Here is a 22077-nt window from a genome sequence, read left to right as displayed (position 1 = left end):
ATAGATCTAGTTTTTCAAGACTTGTTCCAATATAGCTCCATCAGTATTGACTCTCAGGCTACGTCCACACGTACACGGGTATTTTTCAAAACGCAGATTTTTCTATTCTTTGCACCACATTATTGTTTCAGTGAAATGAATTTCTACATTTCTACAATGGTGGACTTAGACAAAACACTGTTAATTTTACTCTGTGCAGTGTTTAAATGCTCACACATACACACACAGTTACTGTCCCTCCACACATAGGACTCAGTTCTGCTTCTATGCACCATCTTTTTTTACTCTTTCCTGCCCAGGCTTCTAGACTTCTGATTGGACAACGTTTCTACATTGTTAGGAATATATTGCCACCTGTTGCTTTGGCATGTTCCTAGCAGCTTTTCCTTTGTTTGTGGCGTTTACATGTGGATGGGATTTAAAAAAAACAAAAACAAAAACAAAAAAAAAAAAAAAAAAAAAAAAAAAAAAAAAAAAAAAAAAAAAAAACAAACATGCTCATATTCATTATGAACATTCGCAGCACAGCAACACATTTTAATTCAAATTTAATTCAGATGTGAAGTTTTTTTGGTTATAAAACGATGAATTAAATATAGAGTCTAAACCAGGGGTGGGCAATCTCAGTCCACGAGGGCCGGTGTCCCTGCAGGTTTTAGATCTCACCTTGGGTCAACACACCTGAATCACATGATTAGTTCGTTACCAGGCCTCTGGAGAACTTCAGGACATGTTGAGGTGCTAATTTAGCCATTTAAATCAGCTGTGTTGGTTCGGGGACACATCTAAAACCTGCAGGGACACCGGCTCTCGTGGACTGAGATTGCCCACCCCTGGTCTAAACAGTGACAGAATTTTAGAAAGAAACATTGGGTTGGCCTACAACACAAGAGACACATTTCCTACCTGAATGAAATGAATGTGATCTTGTGTATGAGAAAGCTGTTCCAGGTCGGCGTCTCTTTTCTTCAGCCTGGCGATTTCCTCCTCCAGCTGCAGCTGCAGAGCTTCTGCGCGAACAACTGCTAGTTTCTCTCGAGCTTCAATCAGCTGCTTTATTAAAGTATGTTGCTTTTGTATGGAGGAGATCAGCTCATTAAAGAGCTTGTCTTTGGACTTCATTGCAGTCTGACAACAAACCTGTTTTATACAAAGAAGGTTTAGATTAGGAAAAATACTTTTTGGAGGCGAATTTAGAAAACTGAGGCAAAATTCATAAACCAATATAAAGAAAAGAAAATGTAGCCAATATATTTAGTAAATATGTAATAGTTAGTGTCTCATTGATGGATTTTAATTTCTGATTTTTACTCCAAGTGTTTTCTGGAGAGCTTTATTTTGACTCATGTTGTCCTTTAAGTGACCAATTAGGTTTGTTGCTAAAAATGTTTTGTCGTGGTTCATCTGCAGTTTACTTTGCATCTTCACTCACTGTGAAAAGTTTCCATGTAAACAATATCTCAAAGTGTACATGCAGCTATGTGCCTGTTGCACACAGATGAAATGGGCCACTGTCAGCCAATTCCAGTTGCTGGCTGAATCTCTTGTATTAGGTACAGTGAAAATACAGGCATAAAGCCCGTTAATGCTCTTAACAGAAAATAATTCGTATAACTCGTATGAATCATCTCTGTATGATTGTAGGGTCTTCACGTTACAGTATAAAGCATATCAAGGAGGCAGTTATTCTTATTAAAGCTGTATTCATCTGAAGGCAGTAGTTGGAATTTAACCAAGTAATTTATGAGTTTACACTACCACAAAGCACAACATGTACTAGACAGCACTGTGGTCAGTAGAGATATTTGTTTTTTAGTCTTATTTCCACACCTTGAAGTCCTTCACAGCTTGGACCAGCTCATTCAGCTCTTTTTGTCTCTCCTGGGATTTCCGCTTAACTGCACTGTGACTCAGAAAAAGTTGTCCCTGCAAGTAGCAACCCGCAGGATCAGAGAAAAATTCAAACACTCCAGATTCATGATAGTTTTTTTTACTTCTCTCTACCTGCTCAGCAGCTCTTTCTGCTGCAGCTGACAGTGTTGAGTGGCACCAGTGATCATCCATGGTGCACAAATAGCAGATACACCTTCGATCAGTCTTACAGTAAACCTCCATCAGCTTGTTGTGCTTTGCACATATTTTTTCCTTTAATGGCACTGTAGCAGACACCAGCTGGTGAAGCTTCAGCACAGGAAAACTGTGGTGAGGCTCAAGATGAGCCGGACAGTACGATGCCAAGCAGGTCAGGCAAGACATGGTGGCTTTGTTTCTTCTGGTCCCACAACAGAAATCACAGGCAATGTCTGTTGGTCCTGCAGGAACAAGAGGAGAAGATGGACGGGCCTGTTGGGTTACTGTCCTCTTCAGCTTCTCTACAACCTACAGTGATCAAATAAAAGCGGTCAAAAGTTTTGCACGATAAACAGAATCAAACTAGAATGGAAAGAGGATGAAGTCAGCTAAAGCATCCCAATTGTGTATTTCCTTTGGAACTGTAGAAAATCCAATGGAAAAAACAGAGATGAGCTTATCTGAGAGATAGCTGCTGATCATGGCATAAAGTTTAAATCACTTTAAAGGCAAATCTGCAGCAACTGTGTGATCCTGTGTAGAAAAGCTGAACCAAAAACACTGAGGAATGTTTCCAGCACCTTGCTGAATCTGGGCCACGAAGAATTAAAGCAGGTCTAAAGAAAGGAGTGGGTCAAACACGGGACTAACCACGTGACCGGTAGGTGTAAATGTGTTTACCTTTTTTTTTTTTTTGTAAGCAGTACCGTGGATACATCACCTCAGCCACTATGTTGTTCCTCCCGAGGACAGGCCTTGGGGTGAAGGTCTCCCTGCACTGAGGACAGCTGTACGTTCCCTTCTCTTTTTCCTGGTCCCAGCATCCCTCGATACAGCTTCTGCAGTAAGTGTGTCCACACTGGATGCTGACGGGATCTTTGAGCAGGTCCAGACATACCGAGCAGTAAAACTGATACAGGTCCAACTCGACGGCACGCTGCTGCTGCTGCCACTTCTCTGCCATTTGGATGAAGTCCACAGGTGCACAGCGGGGTTTTTAAGTAATTGCAGGGAAAAGCAGGGAAATGTGGGGCGGGGTTTCAACTTCTGCAGATTTTAAACCAATTACTGTGCGACAGCTTGTTAACGTCACTTTAAATAAATAAAATAATGACAAATATAAAAATAAAAAGCAAACAAAACCCACTGTTCCCTGCAAATTTAATGTATTTATTTATTTATTTATTTATTTTTTAACCATAATTACACTAAAATAATTTACAAAGTTAATGTCAATGTTAAAAAAGAAATACATACACTAACGTATGGGGACAGCTGAGAAGCTGGTAATTTTGGTGTTTCTCCTCTTGTTGATATTATTCCTGTTTTGTTGTCACTGCTAACCTCATTTCCCAGTGAGGCAATACACTACAGACATTATGAAATGAAAATACATAAGCATTTTGCAATTTCGCATGATTGTAAAATGCTTAAATTTCTTCAGTATTGAACAGCAGAAATGAGACTTAGTAAATAAAGGTAGGCCGGTGGATAATAAGGATAATAAGTAAGCGAAAAATGCAGAAAACAGAGGTTTGTAGATGGGAAACTGTTCTTGAAGTACACTAAGAGAGAGAGAGAGAGAGAGAGAGAGAGAGAGAGAGCTGTGCATGAAGCGTGATTTTAGAGTGGTGGAAGCAAAACAGAAAAGATAAGAGGGAATTCATGACGATGTTTATATGAAGCGAAATGTGAAGTGTGGTTTGGATCTTCTTTTGCTGGAGGTTCAGTCAATTTTGTTTGGAGATTGATGAAACCTGCAGCTGCAGAATCTAGCGGAAAAAAAAGAGTTAAACACAGAGCGCTAACCCGCCGACACATCAAAATCTGATTCTGATGCGTCGTGTCCGCGCTCTGTGTGTACGTTTTTATGCAGAATCCGTAAACCTGCTCTCATTTACTGTTTTAGCTGTTTGGTGTTTGACAAAATTTCATGAGGTTTAACCTGAGATTCTGGCGTTTCAGGCAAAATAAATTTATATTTCAAAATCGATTCAGGACTTTAATGAATCAATATAACTTTATTCAATTTAGAATCGATTGTAATCAGAAAATCGATAATCAAAACCCACCCCAACTCATGAACTGCAAAGTGCAGTGCAAAGTAAAAACATGATCCATTTAAGGTAGCCCTTTTTCATTTTATATTATTTACTAAGAGAATTTGTTTTACTGTGCAATGGCTGAGTCTGTTTCTTTTCTTGGAGATAATTTCTCCTGCCTGAGAGAAAATCCTCTTGCATGGAACAGAAGAGGCTGGAGTGCAGAAACTACACTGCAAGTTGATAGATATGCAGTACAGACTATCACCTAAAAAGAATAAACAAAATGATTTTCTAAAATGTGCAGCAATTTAATTTACATATACTTTAAAATACATTTTTTTGTTTTTATTAGCTTTAAGTCAAATGGAAGCGTTTCTAAAGTCATATACTGTAATGATATTTATATTATGAGAAGATGATTTTGGACATTTCAAGTTTTTCACTTTTTCAGATAAAATAAATTGACCAAAATCAACTCAAAATAGGGGAGACCAGGGATAGTTGTAACGTGGGTCAGTTGTAACACTTCCAATTTCTCCAATCAGGGCTAAGTTTCAAATGATGTGATTCATCCTGTGCGTGGCCAATTCAGTTCTGCTATCACATGTAAAAAAAATCTGCACATTTTGTCAAACACAGACAATTTAACACGAAAAAAAGTAATTTGTATGCCAAAAAGTAAGTTTTTCTACTTTATTTCAATTTCTAATAGCATTATCTGCTTTGCAGTTAAATTCATCAAACTTAAATTATGTTATTTGTATGTATGGGGATATATTCTGTGTAGGTCTTTAGTGCTAATGTTTTAGCCGTTGGCTGTAATGTTAGCTAGTTCATGGCAGTCTGTTAATGTTGATAACCGTTTCAAACGAACGTTAATAGGTGTGCTGCTAAGCCTAAGAACTTAAATAACAAGCTTGAAATGTACCCGTCCCATTTTTATTGTTTTTTCTCTGTGCTGTAAATCTTCTGTCTAAGAAGAAATCTGAGGCTGCTGTTCTGAGAATGAGCTACCAAAGCTTTTTCTGAATAAATCAATAAAGATCCATTTATGGAAAGTGAAGCGAGATCGATCAACTGTAGACCAGACAACAAACGACGGAGGCCCAGACAAGTGCAATCAAACGATGAGTTTATTGACAACGGAGAACAACCATCAGCATATGGCCTGTTTTGCTCTGACAAAAATACACTGAGTTCTGGTTTTATAGCATAGAGGATCACACCCCCACATACACGTCAATACAGGTCAAAAATACATTATGTCCAGTCATTGTTTACAGACAAGGGTACATCTTGTACATCTCTAATAACTATAAACAGACATATAACTTCTCTCTTTGATAACACCTTCCTTTTAAGGTAATAACTTCAAGCTTCAGGGCCTCTAAGGGCTAATAATGGACCCTCGTCCTCAATCACTAAGTAGACTGAATTGGCGCAGGTCTCAAATAAGAAGCAGAAGACACTTGGGCCTTCGCTCAGGCCTGCTACTAGATTTATGTGTATTGTAAGCATGCATGCAATTAACCTGCTATGTTCTCATCTTCCCTCAACATGTATCACCTGGACACTCTCACCAGTGAAGCTTAAGACCCTCTTGGATAGAACATCAACTCTAAACAAGCACAGATATGCAATGTGTATAAACTGATCATAACTACACCTGTAAATAGAAAGGTCAGTGTAATGACAAACATATTCAATGCAATATGAACCCTGTAAACAATATTACTGATAAAATAATACTGTAGAACATGTTATTAATGCATTTATCATAAGGCAGAGTATATGGCAGCAATAAAAGAATCTCTAAATCCCAACAAAAGCTGTGATGAAGGCAGTTTTGTCTTTGATTATATTCAACAATATAACACATTTGACCACTTTTAAATGATTTTTCTAACTTTAATACGCTACAGTTAAGGTTATATACCTAATTTCTAGTAAGTGGCCCGGCCCCTCCTATATTTTTATGTATGTGGCCCTCAGTGAAAAAAGTTTGGACACCCCTGCTTTAACTTATATTAAACAAGTTGGGGCAACGACATCAGCAGAGAGAGGTTCACTGGTCGCCTTTGTATATGCGGTTAATGCCATTGGCAACACAACCACTGTTTGTGTTCCCACACATGCATTATGCAGACCTCTGTGTCAGAGATGGACCAGTAGGAAGTATTGGTAGTGGAAATAAATCAGGATGGGTGCAAGAAACAGATTTCCTCATCTTTCTGAAGCACTTTGCAAACCACACCAAGGTAAGCCATGATAAAAAGTAATGGAATTGCGATGCTGGTGCACAACTACATTTTTTCAGCTTCATTGTTATGTTCAAAAGTTGGTGCAAGAGTTGTAGGTTATAATGCCCACTGAGCCAATGAGGCCAAACTCAAGGAAGACCAACCAAAATTAATGAAATATTCAGTTGCAGAAAATTCCATCATTTGTCTTTTTTGGGGGGGTTGGAATATGTTCAAAAGCTAGATTTCTGCATTCTGTCACACACACATAGCTACATAAATGGCTCTAAGTGCATTCATGTGTTGAATAAAAAAGATTACATGTTAATGTTTTGTCAGTACCCTTATTTCATTGTGTTACATTTCACCCCCGGATATGTTACAACTAACCCAGACTATGGGTTAGTACCACTACCCACTACCTTAAAACAGCTCCAATTTACAGACAGAAATGTCAAAAATGTTACAACTATCCCCGGTCTCCCCTACTCCCACACACCACAAAACCTCCCATTTTCCTCCCTGGCTCCGTTTCTCGAAATAGAACTATCAGTGGTTTGCAATCTCTCACTATCAAAACACTCCACAAATCCCGTGAATGATTCACTTCCTTATATCCATTTGAACCAGGTACCGAAGCAGTTATGTGCAAAATGAAGCTTCGGACGTCACTGGTCACGTGAATTTAGCCAAACGAATCAAGCTTCGACACAGTGCTTCTGAACCAGTGTGTTGTTTTTTTCGACACACGCTCCAGAGCGTCAGCTTCAAGCGGGCCATCACTACCTTTCAGAGATGGCAGTCCACGTGTCTTTCCTTTACCCATTATTCAATAAAACGCTAAAACCTGTAAGTGATTGCTGACTGTTCATTCTCATCCTGACCGGATGAGCCCATGATGGTAACAATCTCCAACCTCCTCTGAACCTTCCTCAGAATCAAAACTTGCTTGTTTTCTAGTGCTGTAAGTTATGAACTTTGACATGTGTGCACACATGGGTGTGACTATCTAAGAGAAAGACCTAATAGGCTCTGGCCAAAATAATTTCATCTTGCACATGTACAGAAATGTACACATAAAGAAATAAAGACCTCATTCTTTCAGTTTTTAAAAATAAAAGATAGACGTCAGTAGTTTTTTGTTGTTGTTGTTTTTTTAAGTACAGTATTGTAATTATGAATATACATTGATTAGTATGTAATTTACATCATCCAGCAAACTAATCTGTTCTCATAAACCTAGAATTAATTCATCAAAACCAAAGGAATTTTTATTTGTGGTTGCACCTTCAGACTCATACCTACAGTATGAAGAAAAGACACAATGTGACTGACACTGGGATAAAATCAGTGTAAATATTTGCACAGTAGCCTTTCACTAATGACCAGACTTTTAGAGAAAGCAACCTGGCACTTCAAGTAATACAAGGCAGAGATGTAATTTAACCAAACAGTCTCAATTTTTGAAGTTTTTTTTCATCTCTATGTCACAGTCACACCGCTGTGTGTCCCTAATAAATAGGCCAGTGAGTGCTACTGCTAGTTTTAATATAAACCTTACAGTAAGAAAACCTTAATAGTTAAAGAGAGAAAAAAATAACTTTAATAGTAGAAAAGTTACTTTTTTTTTACTGAACTGGATGAGATCTCGGCACAGAAAGTTTTAACATAATTATGTCTGGGGAAAAGAAACCCTGTAATCTGCTGATATCTAGTGGTGCCACACTGTAATTACAAGACCCTGCTCATTGAGGCTCCTTTTTATGGGATTAGATACGGTGGCCCTGAGAGGCAAACGGACTGCAACTTCAGAAAACAGCTGCAAAAAGAAAAACAGCTGCAAAAGCACAAAAGACACAACGGAAATGTTTCTGTGGAGACAATAACCCGACGGACCAGTTGACGAACCAAAACATGCTAACAAGTGTACTGGGACTGGGAGACACTTCAAAGAAGTGGAAGCGGGGCGGCCAAAGAGTAAACTTTCAAAAGGAAGTACTGAATATTATGGCACTTATGTGCAAATGTTTAATAATGAAAAACATTAAAACATTACTGTTGGCCACATGCCGGCAAAGTTATGTGACATTAGCGATGTTTGTACTTTCAGCGTTTACTTTGTTTTAAAGCCTTTACTTTAAAATATACGCCGTTCAATAGCTGACCTTAATCTTACAGAGATGTGATGATTTTATGGGTAATTAAAGTCAGTCATAAATCCACAAACACAACAAGCTGAAAGTCAGTGATGCTGCTCGGTTTGCAGTCCTGAATATCACGGCACAAGCAGGATTCACTGCACTGTTAATGTTAGCTATGTTATATTGCTGCCTCTGTTCGGTGGTGTAATAAAAGTATGAACATGTATTTATAAGTTACACTTGTGTTTGAATCCTGCAGCTTATCACACATTTGATTTCCATGTGTGACAACTGCAAGTGTCCAGAGTGAGGACAGACTGAGGGACCCACTGCTGCACATCATCTGTGAGGCTTTGCACCCCTGATGATCCACCAGGACAAACTCAGCAGTGTGTGAGGAAGAGGAGGAGGAAGAGCCAGCAGCAGCTGACAGATGGAGAGAATAGACAGACTGTTCCCTGTTTGTGAAGGACTGCTAGAAAAGTTTAAAAGAACTAATTGTCTGTCCTGAATCAGTCTTATTAGGTAATGTTCAGATAATTTGATCATTCCAGTGTTTTCAGTGTGGGAGAAAGTACTCAGGGCCTTCAAGTTACACACTATGAAAGGCAGCAACAAGTTTAATATTCAGAAACCTAAAGTATGTATCAGCAGCAGAACGGAGCTAAAAATAAATGTTTGTTTCAGTTCTATGAAGCTTTGAGTATTTTGGATTAGTAGCACTGCTGTGTTTGTTGCATCATATTGCTGTAATTGTTTATATGCTTTATATATTCTGAGGTAAGTTGATCTATAGTGTTACATCATATTCTATAAGGATGTTATGTGTTTGGATACTTTCTGCCCAGTTTGACCCATTTAGCAGCAGTCAGCCTGTTTAAGGCTCTGATATCTATTCTGTATGACTTAAAGCAGTTATGACATGGTCTGATTTTCTCACCCAATAAAGGAATATTTCATATATCAGTCTGATCTTCATTCTATCAGACACAGTTTTCACAGCTCGTACATTTCCTTTTTACACATATGTATGCCAACATATTAAACTAACAATATTTGTCTATTATATATAATACATCTATATATACATTGTCAAACTCACTGCTGTAATATATCCTGTAATATTTATACATCATAATCTGACAACTGTAATATTGACCCAATTGTATTTACATTACCAAAGTAAGATGACTTTAGTCTCATGAATAACATTAGCTAATTGTTATTTACTAATCTTGAAATGACTGTTCAGTACAGAAATGAAGCCCAACAATCCTCTTGTTACACTCCCGTGGTCTCAGCCTCAGATACTCAAAGTGATATCATGAAAAAAAATGAATGACTAAAAAAACATTTTTTCCTCGTACATTTCTGTCACACAATGCTGTATGACACATTTCTCACGGTTAGTATCAAGGTTGCTAGACATCCTGAGCAGCGCGACGAAGGCTAGACCGTTCCATTTCACAAGCCTCTTACTTCCGCACTTCCCGTACTTATAGTACGCACTGTACATAGTACGCGTACTGTGTGTACTCCGAAGCGTGCGGTCTCTTAATTGGGACACAGCCCGAGAGAGCGGGCAAACACCCCACACACTCCCACAGCATCACAAGATGTAACACAGATCATGGACAAACAAGTGACTCACAACAGTTTAAATATTGGCAATCATTTTTATTCATTTATTTATTTATTTTTAGCACAAGCTCAGATAAACAGGAAAGGAATCCTATGAAAGCAGTAGAAAACCTGTGCCAAATAAAAAACACAGAATCATCAATTTGGCAAACCTTAGAGAAATGAGGGCAGTACCTTTGGAAAAGACTCAAAGTCACAATAACCTTTATCCTATATCTTCTAGACTTTGGTCATAGTGCACTAGTGCAAAACAGCATCTCTGTAGCTTTAGCTGACTGCAAAACTGACTTCATCTGAACCCAGTCATCATTAGTACAATAAGCCCTATGCGCAGTATGTTGTCAACTTTAATTTCTTATGAAATCCCCCCCTCCCCAGGTATTAAAACGGTAAAATGGAAAGAAAACAATGAAGTACATGCAAGTGAAAAAGTCAATTTAAACTCAATATTAAAAAACAAACAACCGTTAAACATAGATTAATTAGAGCAACAAAATCTTCCAATGTCCTATGTCACAGTGGAGCACCTGTCACGCCTCTCAACATCCAAACAGTGCGAGTCATTCAGCATTTAGTAAATAAGTGTCAAACAGGTTCAATGAGCTCACTTAACAGCAGCACTCACAGGTTTCTACACTGCTGATATTAGGTTTTGAAAGACATTGTAAAGTTGGCATCACAACTTTTTCATTTCTGCATAACAGCCAGAGACTAATTCCTTCAGCCCAAGGCCAGGATAGAGAGGCTGAGTGAATACTGTGCGCACTTTGTGAAGCAGAGTCATGGTGTCAGAGATGCTGTAAAACGACAGAGTACCTGACTTGTAATCCAGATACACTCCAATCTGAGAGGTGCGAGGACCTGACACCGCCCTGGTTACTGAGTTATGTCTGAAAGTGTAACCGTCTGTAGAGCACTCCAAACTCCAGGACTTATCATTCTTCCCAAATTCTGAGTCAGATGATGTTCGGCTGATGTTTTTGTAAGACGCTGCCACTGACCAAACGCCACCACTCCAACTGACCTCCCAATAGCACCGCCCTGTTAAACCCTCTCTGCACAGCACCTGCTTCACACTACTAAACCTGTCCGAGTGAGAATGAAAATAGTCATAGTAGCCACTCGTCACTCGTTGAGAATCTAATGAAAGGTACAAGTAACTGTTGACCGAGTTGGGATCCAGTGTTAGAGGACAGTGATCTGATGGACAAGCAAGGAATATCATCAGCCTTCTAGTATTTCGTAAGTGATTACAGCTTTGTTATACTGATCTGTACTAACTGTTTTACTTACAGTGCAATAACTCTTCCCTGGTCTTTGGCACAGGTGGCAGCACAACATCTGTAACAGACACTAACAGGGGAAAAAATATATTTATATATAAAATGTTACAGACAACAGAGGAACTGGTACTCAACTTATTTAATATTTCCTTCAGGCACCTGTGGCAGAGATTTTCGGCCATGTAGTCTCCAGAAGCTTTTTCATGTCATATGTCAGGTCAGATAGACAGTCAGTCACTGTTTTCATTGAACGTTTAGGACGAACAACAGCGCCTCTTGGCAGGTCCTGCGATTCACATGAGATGGAGAGAGACTGGAAGATCTAGAGGAAAAATGACAGGTCAGAACAGAAAACATATATTATCTGCATGTTACATGGAACATTCTGTCTCAATTCATTATGTTTATGTTTATATCTTTCCGTATACGAGGCACACAATATTCCAAAGTAGTGCAAATCAGGCAGCTGATTTCACAGAAATTAAAGCTTGGATGTCATGTTCCCTAGAAGATTTTTCTAATACTTTTGTCTTGCAGCTATAGATGATGAATGCTTTAACACTGATTGTGTCATACCGAAATGAAATAATAAAGTGTGTTAGGTGACAATTATAAAAAGAAAGATGGGTTGGTCTAGAACACACAACTTTTTACCTGAATGAAATTAATATGGTCAGCTGTGTGGGAAAGCTGCTCCAGGTCAGCGTCTCTTCTCCTCAGCTTGGCTATCTCCACCTCCAGCTGCATCTGCAGATCTTCTGTCTCAGCTACTGCAGTTTTCTGCCGAGTTTCAATCAACTCCTTTATTGAAGCACGTTTTTTTTGGATGGAGGAGATCAGCTTGTCAAAGAGCTGGTCATTGGACTTCACAGCAGTCTGACAACAAATCTGTTTATATATAATATAAAGGAAGGTTCAGTTTAAAACATCACTTAACAAATCAAAAGGTTTCCTGAATTCACTTTGCTCCTTTGCTGCAAAAATATATGAATAAAAAATAAATTTAAACAAATGTAACCACTGTATTAAATACACCAAAATGCAGGAATAAGTCGTGCAATTACAGACGGGCTGATGGTCTAAATATAAAATAACCAATCATGATTATCAGCTCTCACTGCCAGATGTCAGAACCTGTACAAGACACTGCTGTGGTCAGAACAGATACATGTTTTCTAGGCTTATTTCCAAACCTCGAAGTCCTTCACAGCTTGGACAAGCTCATTCAGCTCCTCTTGTCTCTCCTGGAATCTCAGCTTGACTGCACTCTGGATCTCACCAAGTGTTACCTGTAAGAAGCAACCACGAATGTGTCATTGTGAATATTTCAGTCACAGGAGTAAAATTCAACCGCTCTCCAGACACCAACTTTTTGTCTCTACCTGCTCAGCAGCTCTTTCTGCTGCAGCTGACACTGTTGAGTGGCGCCTATGATCATCCATGGTGCACAAATAGCAGATACACTTTCGATCAGTCTTACAGTAAACCTCCATCAGCTTGTTGTGCTTTGCACATATTTTTTCCTTTAATGGCACTGTAGCAGACACCAGCTGGTGAAGCTTCAGCACAGGAAAACTGTAGTGAGGCTCAAGATGAGCAGGACAGTACGATGCCAAGCAGGTCAGGCAAGACATGGTGGCTTTGTTTCTTCTGGTCCCACAACAGAAATCACAGGCAATGTCTGTTGGTCCTGCAGGAACAAGAGGAGAAGGTGGACGAGCCTGTTGGGCTACTGTCCTCTTCAGCTTCTCTACAACCTACAGTGATCAAATAAAAGCGGTCAAAAGTTTGGCACGACAAACAGAATCAAACTAGAATGGAAAGAGGATGAAGTCAGCTAAAGCATCCCAATTAGGTGCACAAATAGCAAATACACCTTCCATTAGCCCAGGGGTCCCCAATCCCAGTCCACAAGGGCCGGTGTCCCTGCAGGTTTTAGATGTGTCCTTGATCCACCACAGCTGATTTAAATGGATAAATTACCTTCTCAACATGTCCTGAAGTTCTCCAGAGGCCTGGTAATGAACTAATCATGTGATTCAGGTGTGTTGACCCAGGGTGAGATCTAAAACCTGCAGGACACCGGCCCTCGTGGACTGGGATTGGCGACCCCTGCATCAGCCTATATAACTATAGAAATTGAACTATAGAAAAACTATAGAAAAATGTGTTATTTATTTTAAGATTGCAGTATCGTATGTCATTTAGAAAACATGATGATAATGTAATTCATTGAAATATTTTAGGGGTAATAAGAGAAGACAATGCAAACACCCACTAGAAACTCTAATGACATGCTAAAGAAAATATAAAATTATGACTATCGGACACTTTATTAGGTGCATCTGTTCATCTGCTTGTTTCAACACAAATATCTAATCAACTAAACAGATGGCAGCAACTCACTGCATTTAGGCATGTAGACATGGTCAAGATAACCTGCTGAAATTCAAACTGAGCACCAAAATGGGGAAGAAATGTGATTTAAGTGGTTTTGAACATTTGAAGGTTGGTAAGTCGTAAGTGGCCTGTATTTGTATAGCGCTTTCCTGGTTTAGGTTGGTGCCAGATGGGCTGGCTTGTGTATTTCAGAGAAACACTGATTTTTCCCCACACAACCATCGCTAAGGTTTACCTGAGAATGGTTCAAGAAACAGAAAATACCCAATGAGCAGCAATTCAGTAGGAGAAAATGTCTTGTTGATACCAGATCGCAGGAGAAGGATCAGACTACTTCGAGCTGATAGGAAGAAACCGGTAACTTAAATAACCACTTGTTAAAACCAACATATGCAGAAGAGCATCTCTGAATGTACACTGTATTGAACCTTTAAGCAGATGGTCTGCAACAGCAGAAGACCACACTGACAGCCACTTCCACAGCTAAGAACACAAAACTCCACAATTCACACACGCTCACCAAAATTAGACTACAGAAGAATATTGTTGCCGGTGTTGCTGGAGGAAGTTCAGAAAGAAAGATGGTCCAGCCTGTTGGTAGCTGGTGTGTATATGAGAGAGAAAGAGATACTTTTGATTCACCCGTTACCACAATGGGCCGCCACAGTGGGTAAGGTTGCATTTTTTATTTGGCAGTTTTATACCGGTTGCCCTTCCTGACTCAACCCAAAGGGGTGTGTCTCAGACTAGAATCAAACCAAGCAAACTACCACACTATTATTAAAAACCTGTTTATAAATGTTGTAAATGAAACCAAACTAGAAATTGGGTAATGATAATATCAGAAAGAATAATAAAAAAAAGAACAATATTTCTCATTAAGTAGTTCTCTGAGCTCCGAGTATTTGAACTTTAGTTAACTTGCTACTCCAAATAAATGGTCATTTTATTTATTTATTTTCAAAAGCAGCACCGTGGATACATCACCTCAGCCAGCATGGTGTTCCTCCCGAGGACAGGCCTTGGGCTGAAGGTCTCCCTACACTGAGGACAGCTGTACGTTCCCTTTTCACATTCCTGGTCCCAGCATCCCTCGATGCAGCTTCTGCAGTAAGTGTGTCCACACTGGATGGTGACGGGATCTTTGAGCAGGTCCAGACATACCGAGCAGTAAAACTGATTCGGCTCTAACTCGACGCCACACTGCTGCTGCCACTTCTCTGCCATTTGGATGAAATCCACGCGAAGAACACTTCTCGTTTTCTCTGAAAAAGCAGCGAAGCATGAAAATCCGCGCGTTTCTGACTCATCATTACTGTACACTTCACATACTGTGGGAGTTACGAACTAACAGATGCCACCGCTGACCTGCAGATTACGGAAACAATACTTGTATAGAAAATGAAAATACGAGGTTCGGCAGCAGACTACGTGAACTAGACGGACAATCAACTCAACGAGACAAATTTGGTTGCCAAGTCGTTTTGCTATTCCGGAAAAAAACAAGATTAATACCTTTTTCACGTTTACGTTACTTTTTTTTACCCATTAATTCTGATACACATATTTTTTGCCCCAGTGGCCCTAATCCTCTTGAGTACATGTTCAACTAATACTCTAGCTGTAATTTGAGACCCACCAATTCAAACGTGCAATCCAATGACAGGTACCGCAAAGAGGCACTGTGTCGAAGCTTGTTTCGTTTGGCCAGAGTCACGTGATCGTTGACGTCCGAAACTTCATTTAGAATCTAACCGCTTCGGTACCTGATTCAGTGGTTCAATGGATTCAATGGAAGTGAATCATTCGCGGGATTTGTGGAGTGTTTTGATGGTGACAGATAGCAAACCACTGATATTTCTTCTGAGAGATTTGGAGCCAGCGAGGAAGAGAGGAGGTTCTGTTGTGTGGGAGTATTTTGAGTTGATTTTGGTCAATCGGGTGGGTTTTCCAGCTTTGTGTTCTTGTTGTTGGCTTTTGTTTTGTGCGTGTTTATTTTATCTGAAAACAGATGGGATCAGAACTATGCCACCTTGAAATGAAACCGAAAAAAAATATTGAAACTGAAAAAAAAATTGTAAGCGAAAACAAAACATTTACAATTTCAGTTAATTGTTTTTCACTATCAGTTTTTTATTTCAGTTTCATTACAAGATTTTTCAGTACATTTATTTCAGTTACAATATTTTTTTCGGTTTCATTTGTGGGTGGCATCGTTCTGATCCCATAAAAATGGGAAAAACTTAAAATGTCAAAAATCTGCTTTCCGTAATATAAATACCATTAAATGACTTTAGAAAAAGTTCCATTTGACTCTTTACATTTGATATTATAAAAAGATATATTTTATTTTTAAAATAATCTTAAAATGTTATTCCACAAAATATGCAGCAATTTAATTTATTTATTCTCTTTAGCTGATAGTTTGTGGGACCCAGGAAGACCGTATACCTGCTTCTCTTTCAGGTTCTCTGCACTCCAGCCTCTTCTGTTCCATGTGAGTGGATTTTCCTTAAGGCAGGAGAAATTATTTCCACGAAAAGGAACAGGTTCGGCCATTGCACACTGGAAAAAATTCTCTTCTTAAATAAAAATGAAAAAAGGGTTACCTTAAATGCATCATGTTTTTAATTAGCAAGTTTATAAGCATGTTCCCTGTCCAGTTCACAATCAATTCTACCCTCAGGTAAAAAAAATATCTATACGAAAATTTCCCTAATATAATATTATTTATAAATATACCCGTCCAGTGATTAATTGCATAAGTACATGGAGGCAGGACCTCACAGCAGAAGCATACTCCATAATGTGTTGTACATTATTATATGTTTATTATATGTAACGCTGTATTTTTCAATTATTGTATTTACCAACATCAAGAAGTCACAAGTAAAGAAAGACCACACCATGGTGCATGTTTAAACAAGGCAGGTTTACTGGTCAAATTATTTATTAAACAAATAAAAAACATTTTTTCACCCCCCAAAAATACATGTTCAAAGCAACACAATGGGGGCCCAATATCAGACAGAATTCCACTCTGAAGAGTGGGCAATCATAATGAAGCAGTTCGTTTTATTTTGTGGATTCAAGCTGCTTCCGGCGCCCCCCGTGTGCGGCAGCCTGTTACAGCAGCTCTGCTCATTCTGAGTTTCTTTCCTTCTTATCTTTTTTCTTCTAGTAATTTTTATAACTAACGTATTAGTAATTAGACTCTGCAACCATGTTCTACCGTTTTGTGCTAGTTCTGGTTGTTTTTCTTAGTTTTTTTCTATTTTTTTCACCCGTGTCTGGGGACCCAGAGCAGGGATCCTTTGTTTACAGTAGGGATCAGCTGTTAGCGCTGCGTCCCGCAGCGGTACTGCCGGCGGACAGACTCGACATTCCCAGTGAACTGAGGAAGAAAAGACGGGGGTGTCGTGCTGGGAAGGAGCGCCGTCGCCCGAGAAGGAGACGTTATCGACCATCTCTTCCTTCTGTAATTATTGGAAATGTACGATCTTTGCCCAATAAGATGGATGAGCTAACGTCGCTAACCTGGTCACAGAGGGAGTACCGGCAATGTAGCATCATGATGCTAACGGAGTCGTGGCTAACACCGCTAACTCCGGACACGAGCGTGACACTACCGGGATTCCAGATGCTGCGAGCGGACAGGACAAGAGAGAGCGGTAAGAGGAAAGGAGGGGGACTGGCAGTGTTTGTGAATGACAGATGGTGTAACCCTGGGCACATCACTGTAAAAGAACAACTCTGCAGCAGAGACATTGAGCTGTTAGCCGTTAGCATGCGTCCATACTACCTGCCCCGGGAATTCTCGCATGTTATCGCGATAACAGCGTATGTCCCCCCCTCGGCCAACGCGGATGCAGCCTGTGACTCTCTCCACTCTGTGGTCAGCAGACTGCAAACACAATCTCCGAGAGCCCTTCTCATAATATCAGGGGACTTCAATCATGCCTCACTGGACTCCACACTGCCCACCTTCACCCAGTATGTGACCTGCCCAACCAGAGACAATAAAACACTGGACTTACTGTATGCCAATGCAGAAGAGGCATACAGTTCATCACCTCTCCTCCCTAGGCAGATCTGATCACAACCTGGTGCACCTTGTCCCTGTGTATGAGCCCTTAGTGCGCAGGGAGCCACCAGCCACCCGCACAGTGCAGAGATGGTCGGAGGAGGCGAGGAGGCTCTTAAGGATTGTTTTGAGTCGACTGTGTGGGAGGTGATCTGTGACGACCACGGAGAGGACATCGACAGCCTTACTACATGCATTACTGACTATATTAATTTCTGTGTGGATAACACCGTACCTACCAGAGGACTGTACGGTGTTTCTCCAACAACAAACCCTGGATTACTTCAGAAATTAAAGCTGTCCTCAAGCAGAAGAGGAGGGCCTTCAAATCCAGAGACAAAGAGGAGTTGAAAAGGGTGCAGAGAGAGCTAGGGGACTGATAAGGAATGGGAAGGACAGCTACAGGCAGAAGATGGAGAACCAGCTTCAGCAAAACAATGTTGGTGAAGTCTGGAGAGGCCTCAGAACCATCTCAGGCCACAAACATCAGAACTCTCTGCCTGGGAGGGATGTGAGGTGGGCAAATGAACTGAATCATTTCTTCAACAGATTTGATTCAGCCATGAGGCAGTCTCCAACATCGGCTGCAGACTCACCCACCCCACTGCTGCTGTTCCACCTCTGACACCTCAGACACTTCACACCTCCTCTATTCACCCTGCTCACTCCTCCCACCCCAACAACAGCATCCAATACACACTCAACACAAGGCTCCAGCCTGTCTCTCTCAACCACCCAGGTTAGGAGGGAACTGAGGAGGATTAAAGCCAAGAAGGCAGCGGGTCCAGATGGCATCAGCTCGAGGGTCGTCAGGTCCTGCGCGGACCAACTGTGTGGTGTGATGGAGCACCTCTTCAACCTGAGCCTGAGGCTGGGAAGAGTCCCACAGCTCTGGAAAACCTCCTGTGTTGTTCCAGTGCCAAAGACTTCACGCCCAAGGACCTCAACAGCTACAGGCCGGTGGCTCTGACATCCCACCTGATGAAGACCCTGGGCGGCTGGTCCTGGCTCAGCTTCGCGCCTTGTGAGCTCATCACTGGACCCACTTCAGTTTGCCTATCAGCCTGGCATTGGAGCGGATGATGCCATCATTCACCTCCTACATCGTTCCCTCGCTCACCTGGAGACCGCTGGGAGCACTGTGAGAATCATGTTCTTTGATTTCTCCAGTGCCTTCAACACTATTCTTCCCTCGGTTCTGAAGGACAAGCTGGAGAACTCTGGAGTGGACCATCACCTCACTACCTGGATTTTGGACTACCTCACCGACCGACCACAGTATGTGAGGACTCAGGGCTGTGTGTCGGACAGGGTCGTCTGCAGTGCGGGGGCCCCACAGGGAACGGTTCTGGCTCCGTTCCTCTTCACCATCTACACTGCAGACTTCTCCCACAACTCCACCCAGTGCTTCCTGCAGAAGTTCTCTGATGACTCTGCAATAGTCGGCCTGATCACTGATGGGGACGACAAGGAGTACAGAGGACTGACTCAGGACTTTGTGGACTGGTGCCAGCTGAACTACCTCCAGATCAACGCCAGTAAAACCAAGGAGCTGGTGGTAGACTTCCGCAGAGCACAAACATCCTCCACTGCAACCACTGAACATCCAAGGTATGGACATCGAGGCTGTGGACAGCTACAGGTACCTTGGTGTTCATCTGAACAACAAACTGGACTGGACTCATAACTCAGACGCCCTCTACAGGAAAGGGCAGAGCAGGCTGTACCTGCTTGGAGAGACTCAGGTCGTTTGGAGTGGAGGGCCCACTCCTGAAGACCTTCTATGACTCTGTGGTGGCCTCAGCCATCTTTTATGGTGTGGTCTGCTGGGGGCAGCATCTCTGCTGGGGACAGGAAGAGACTGAACAGGCTGATCCGAAGGGCCAGCTCTGTTCTAGGATGCCCTCTGGACCCAGTGGAGGTGGTGAGTGACAGGAGAATGGTGGCTAAGCTGTCATCCCTGTTGGACAACATCTCCCACCCCATGCATGAGACTGTGAAGGCACTGAGCAGCTCCTTCAGTGGGAGACTGCGGCACCCACGGTGTGGGGACGGAGAGATTTCGCAGGTCTTTCCTCCCCACTGCTGTCAGACTCTACAATAAAGACTTTTGCAGCTGATCAAACACACAAACCCACACATGTGCAATAAGACTGCTATACGTGCAATTCTTCTTCTGACGAAGTTGTGTTTTTGTATTTTCCTACTCAGTTGTATATAGTATTTGTATTTCTATTTTATTCTATTGTATATATTATTCTATTCTATTTTATTCTATTGTATATAGTATTTTATTTTATTTTATTGTATTTTATTGCATTCCAGTGTTTTCTAATTTCTGCTACATAACTTTGCACTTTTGCTGTAACAAAACAAATTTCCCACCTGTGGGACTAATAAAGGCCATCTTATCTTATCTTATCTTATCTCTTCATATTTTTGGCCACCAGATGTCACCAGACAGGACTGTGTTGAAAAGCGAGGAATGAACCAAGGGCGTAGATTTGTTTTTGGCATTGGTGGGGACGGGTGTTTCAACCACTAAACCCCGCCCTGTTTCTTTTTTTTTCCTTTGCTTCTTGATAAAAAAGGAGAAATATACTTGCCTACATATGCTATTCTACATGCTATTAAACCATTTAAAATTACAATTCATAGTTTTATATGTGAATTATATAATGTTAACTTATTATTAAACAAATGACTAAGTATTTTAGACTTTAGTTTACTTCAGCCACATTCCACATAAATCAGGTATCATACAAAATTAAAAATAGCTTCAAATACAGTCAAGACAATAAAAGAATATAACTTTAAGGACTTAAATGTGGGATGGAGCGATTTCGCAGGTCTTTCCTCCCCACTGCTGTCAGACTCCACAACAAAGACTTTTGCAGCTGATCAAACACACTCATGTGCAATAAGACGTTGTAAGTTGTATTTTTACTCAGCTGTATATAACATTTGTATTCTATTTTTATCCTAATGTATATTTTATTCTATTTTATTCTATTCTGTACAGTTGTGTACAGTATATTATTCTTATTGTATTCTAATTTTTGCTATATAACTTTGCACTGTCCACTTTCTGCTGTGACAAAACGAAAGGTAATCTTATCTTGACACGATTACTTCAGTTATAGTACCCAACTTCTCTTATACATTAGCACTAAGAGAACACTAAATGAACTGGTGGTTTTTGTCCATAAAACTCATCTAAGATGACCACAAAATTATTATTCTGTGCTTGATGTGTCTCACCTTTGGCCCTGGCTTTTCCCCTCTGACTGCACTAGGACATATTGCCTCTTGATAAAATAACACATTGATTCGTGCCATATAAAACGTGAGACATGTCAATTCAGATTCTTTGTCAAATCTACACTAATCAATCAATTTACATCAGCAGCCAAACAATTGTAGTGCAAACTGCACTACACGGTGGAATACTTGCAAAATCATGACTACCTCATGATATTTTGTCTCAAAAATTAACCCTATGAATATGTCAGTGCCACTAGGATGAAATTATTGTGTCACCAACATTTTACGTATAATTTTAACAGCGTCTTTAAACTAATATCCTGGCTTGCTCGAGGCTGCCGTTTTCTCTGACAGTTTCAATCAAAATTAGAAATGTTGCTCTGAGACTGAGAGAACTAATAGAGCTGCCTGTTGTGCAGTTAGTGTCCAAAAGCCGTAATTCATGGTTAAACACAATTTTAGATTGATGTGGGCCAAAGCCTAGCATAGCCTGTAACGTTATTATGACGGACACATTTTATCAGTGAGCTTGGCTTTAAGTGACTTACAGGTTTCTTTGAAAAATACTTTCTTATATGCACGTTCTTCCTCTTTGCTACCGTCCTCCTCGCAGCGCAGGTTTGCCGCTGCTGAAACTCAACAGAGCTCCCTGAAAGGCTCAGCCAATCACATTGGCCATATTTGTCACATGAGGTCGGACTCCAGTAGAGAACGTAATTTAACTCTTTCTGCACCGCTGGGTGACTGAGACGCTGACAGATCGATTTTTTTCTTTCTATCGGGTTTTTTTTTTTTTTTACAAGAAGCGACCAAATTATTGGTGGGGACAATTCAATAATCGCTGGGTATTGGTGGGGACGTGTCCCCTCTGTCCATGCCAAATCGACGCCCTTGGAATGAACCATTTTT

At 40.6% G+C, this 22077-nt stretch overlaps 2 protein-coding genes across 8 annotated transcripts in view; both read right to left on the bottom strand.

Moving 5' to 3' along the window:
- Positions 1-3071, bottom strand: part of LOC116319696 (tripartite motif-containing protein 16-like) — a 4368-nt gene extending 1297 nt beyond the window's left edge. Inside the window, exons 1-4 of one of the 3 annotated variants that reach the window (XM_039607968.1) lie at positions 2752-3071; positions 2005-2312; positions 1831-1926; positions 907-1140 (exon numbers count right to left, since the gene is read on the bottom strand). In XM_039607968.1, the coding sequence (XP_039463902.1) occupies positions 907-1140; positions 1831-1926; positions 2005-2312; positions 2752-3034 (921 nt within the window). In that variant the 5' untranslated portion in view covers positions 3035-3071. Of the gene's footprint in view, positions 1-906; positions 1141-1830; positions 1927-2004; positions 2380-2751 lie in introns of all 3 variants that reach the window. The other 2 variants (XM_031739121.2, XM_031739113.2) reach the window with 2 other exon arrangements.
- A 7095-nt stretch (positions 3072-10166) lies between these two features.
- Positions 10167-22077, bottom strand: LOC116319724 (tripartite motif-containing protein 16-like). 5 transcript variants are annotated; one of them, XM_039605281.1, is made up of 8 exons: positions 21717-22077; positions 14808-15085; positions 12803-13177; positions 12614-12709; positions 12075-12308; positions 11580-11742; positions 11431-11490; positions 10167-11337 (listed from the first exon to the last, which is right to left on the bottom strand). In XM_039605281.1, the coding sequence occupies exons 2-8, from the start codon at positions 15045-15047 to the stop codon at positions 10814-10816; spliced, it is 1692 nt and encodes a 563-aa protein (XP_039461215.1). In that variant the 5' UTR covers positions 15048-15085; positions 21717-22077; the 3' UTR covers positions 10167-10813. The 5 variants fall into 5 exon arrangements, with proteins under 5 accessions (XP_039461215.1, XP_031595004.2, XP_031595010.2 ...); XM_031739144.2 differs by lacking the exon at positions 21717-22077 and adding an exon at positions 15460-15579; XM_031739150.2 differs by lacking the exon at positions 21717-22077 and adding an exon at positions 15336-15468.

The sequence above is a fragment of the Oreochromis aureus genome, linkage group 3 (genome assembly GCF_013358895.1).
Source record: "Oreochromis aureus strain Israel breed Guangdong linkage group 3, ZZ_aureus, whole genome shotgun sequence".
Taxonomy (NCBI): Eukaryota; Metazoa; Chordata; class Actinopteri; order Cichliformes; family Cichlidae; genus Oreochromis; species Oreochromis aureus.
The sequence above is the reverse complement of the archived record's forward strand: the minus strand, read 5'-3'. Positions and strand labels throughout refer to the sequence as shown.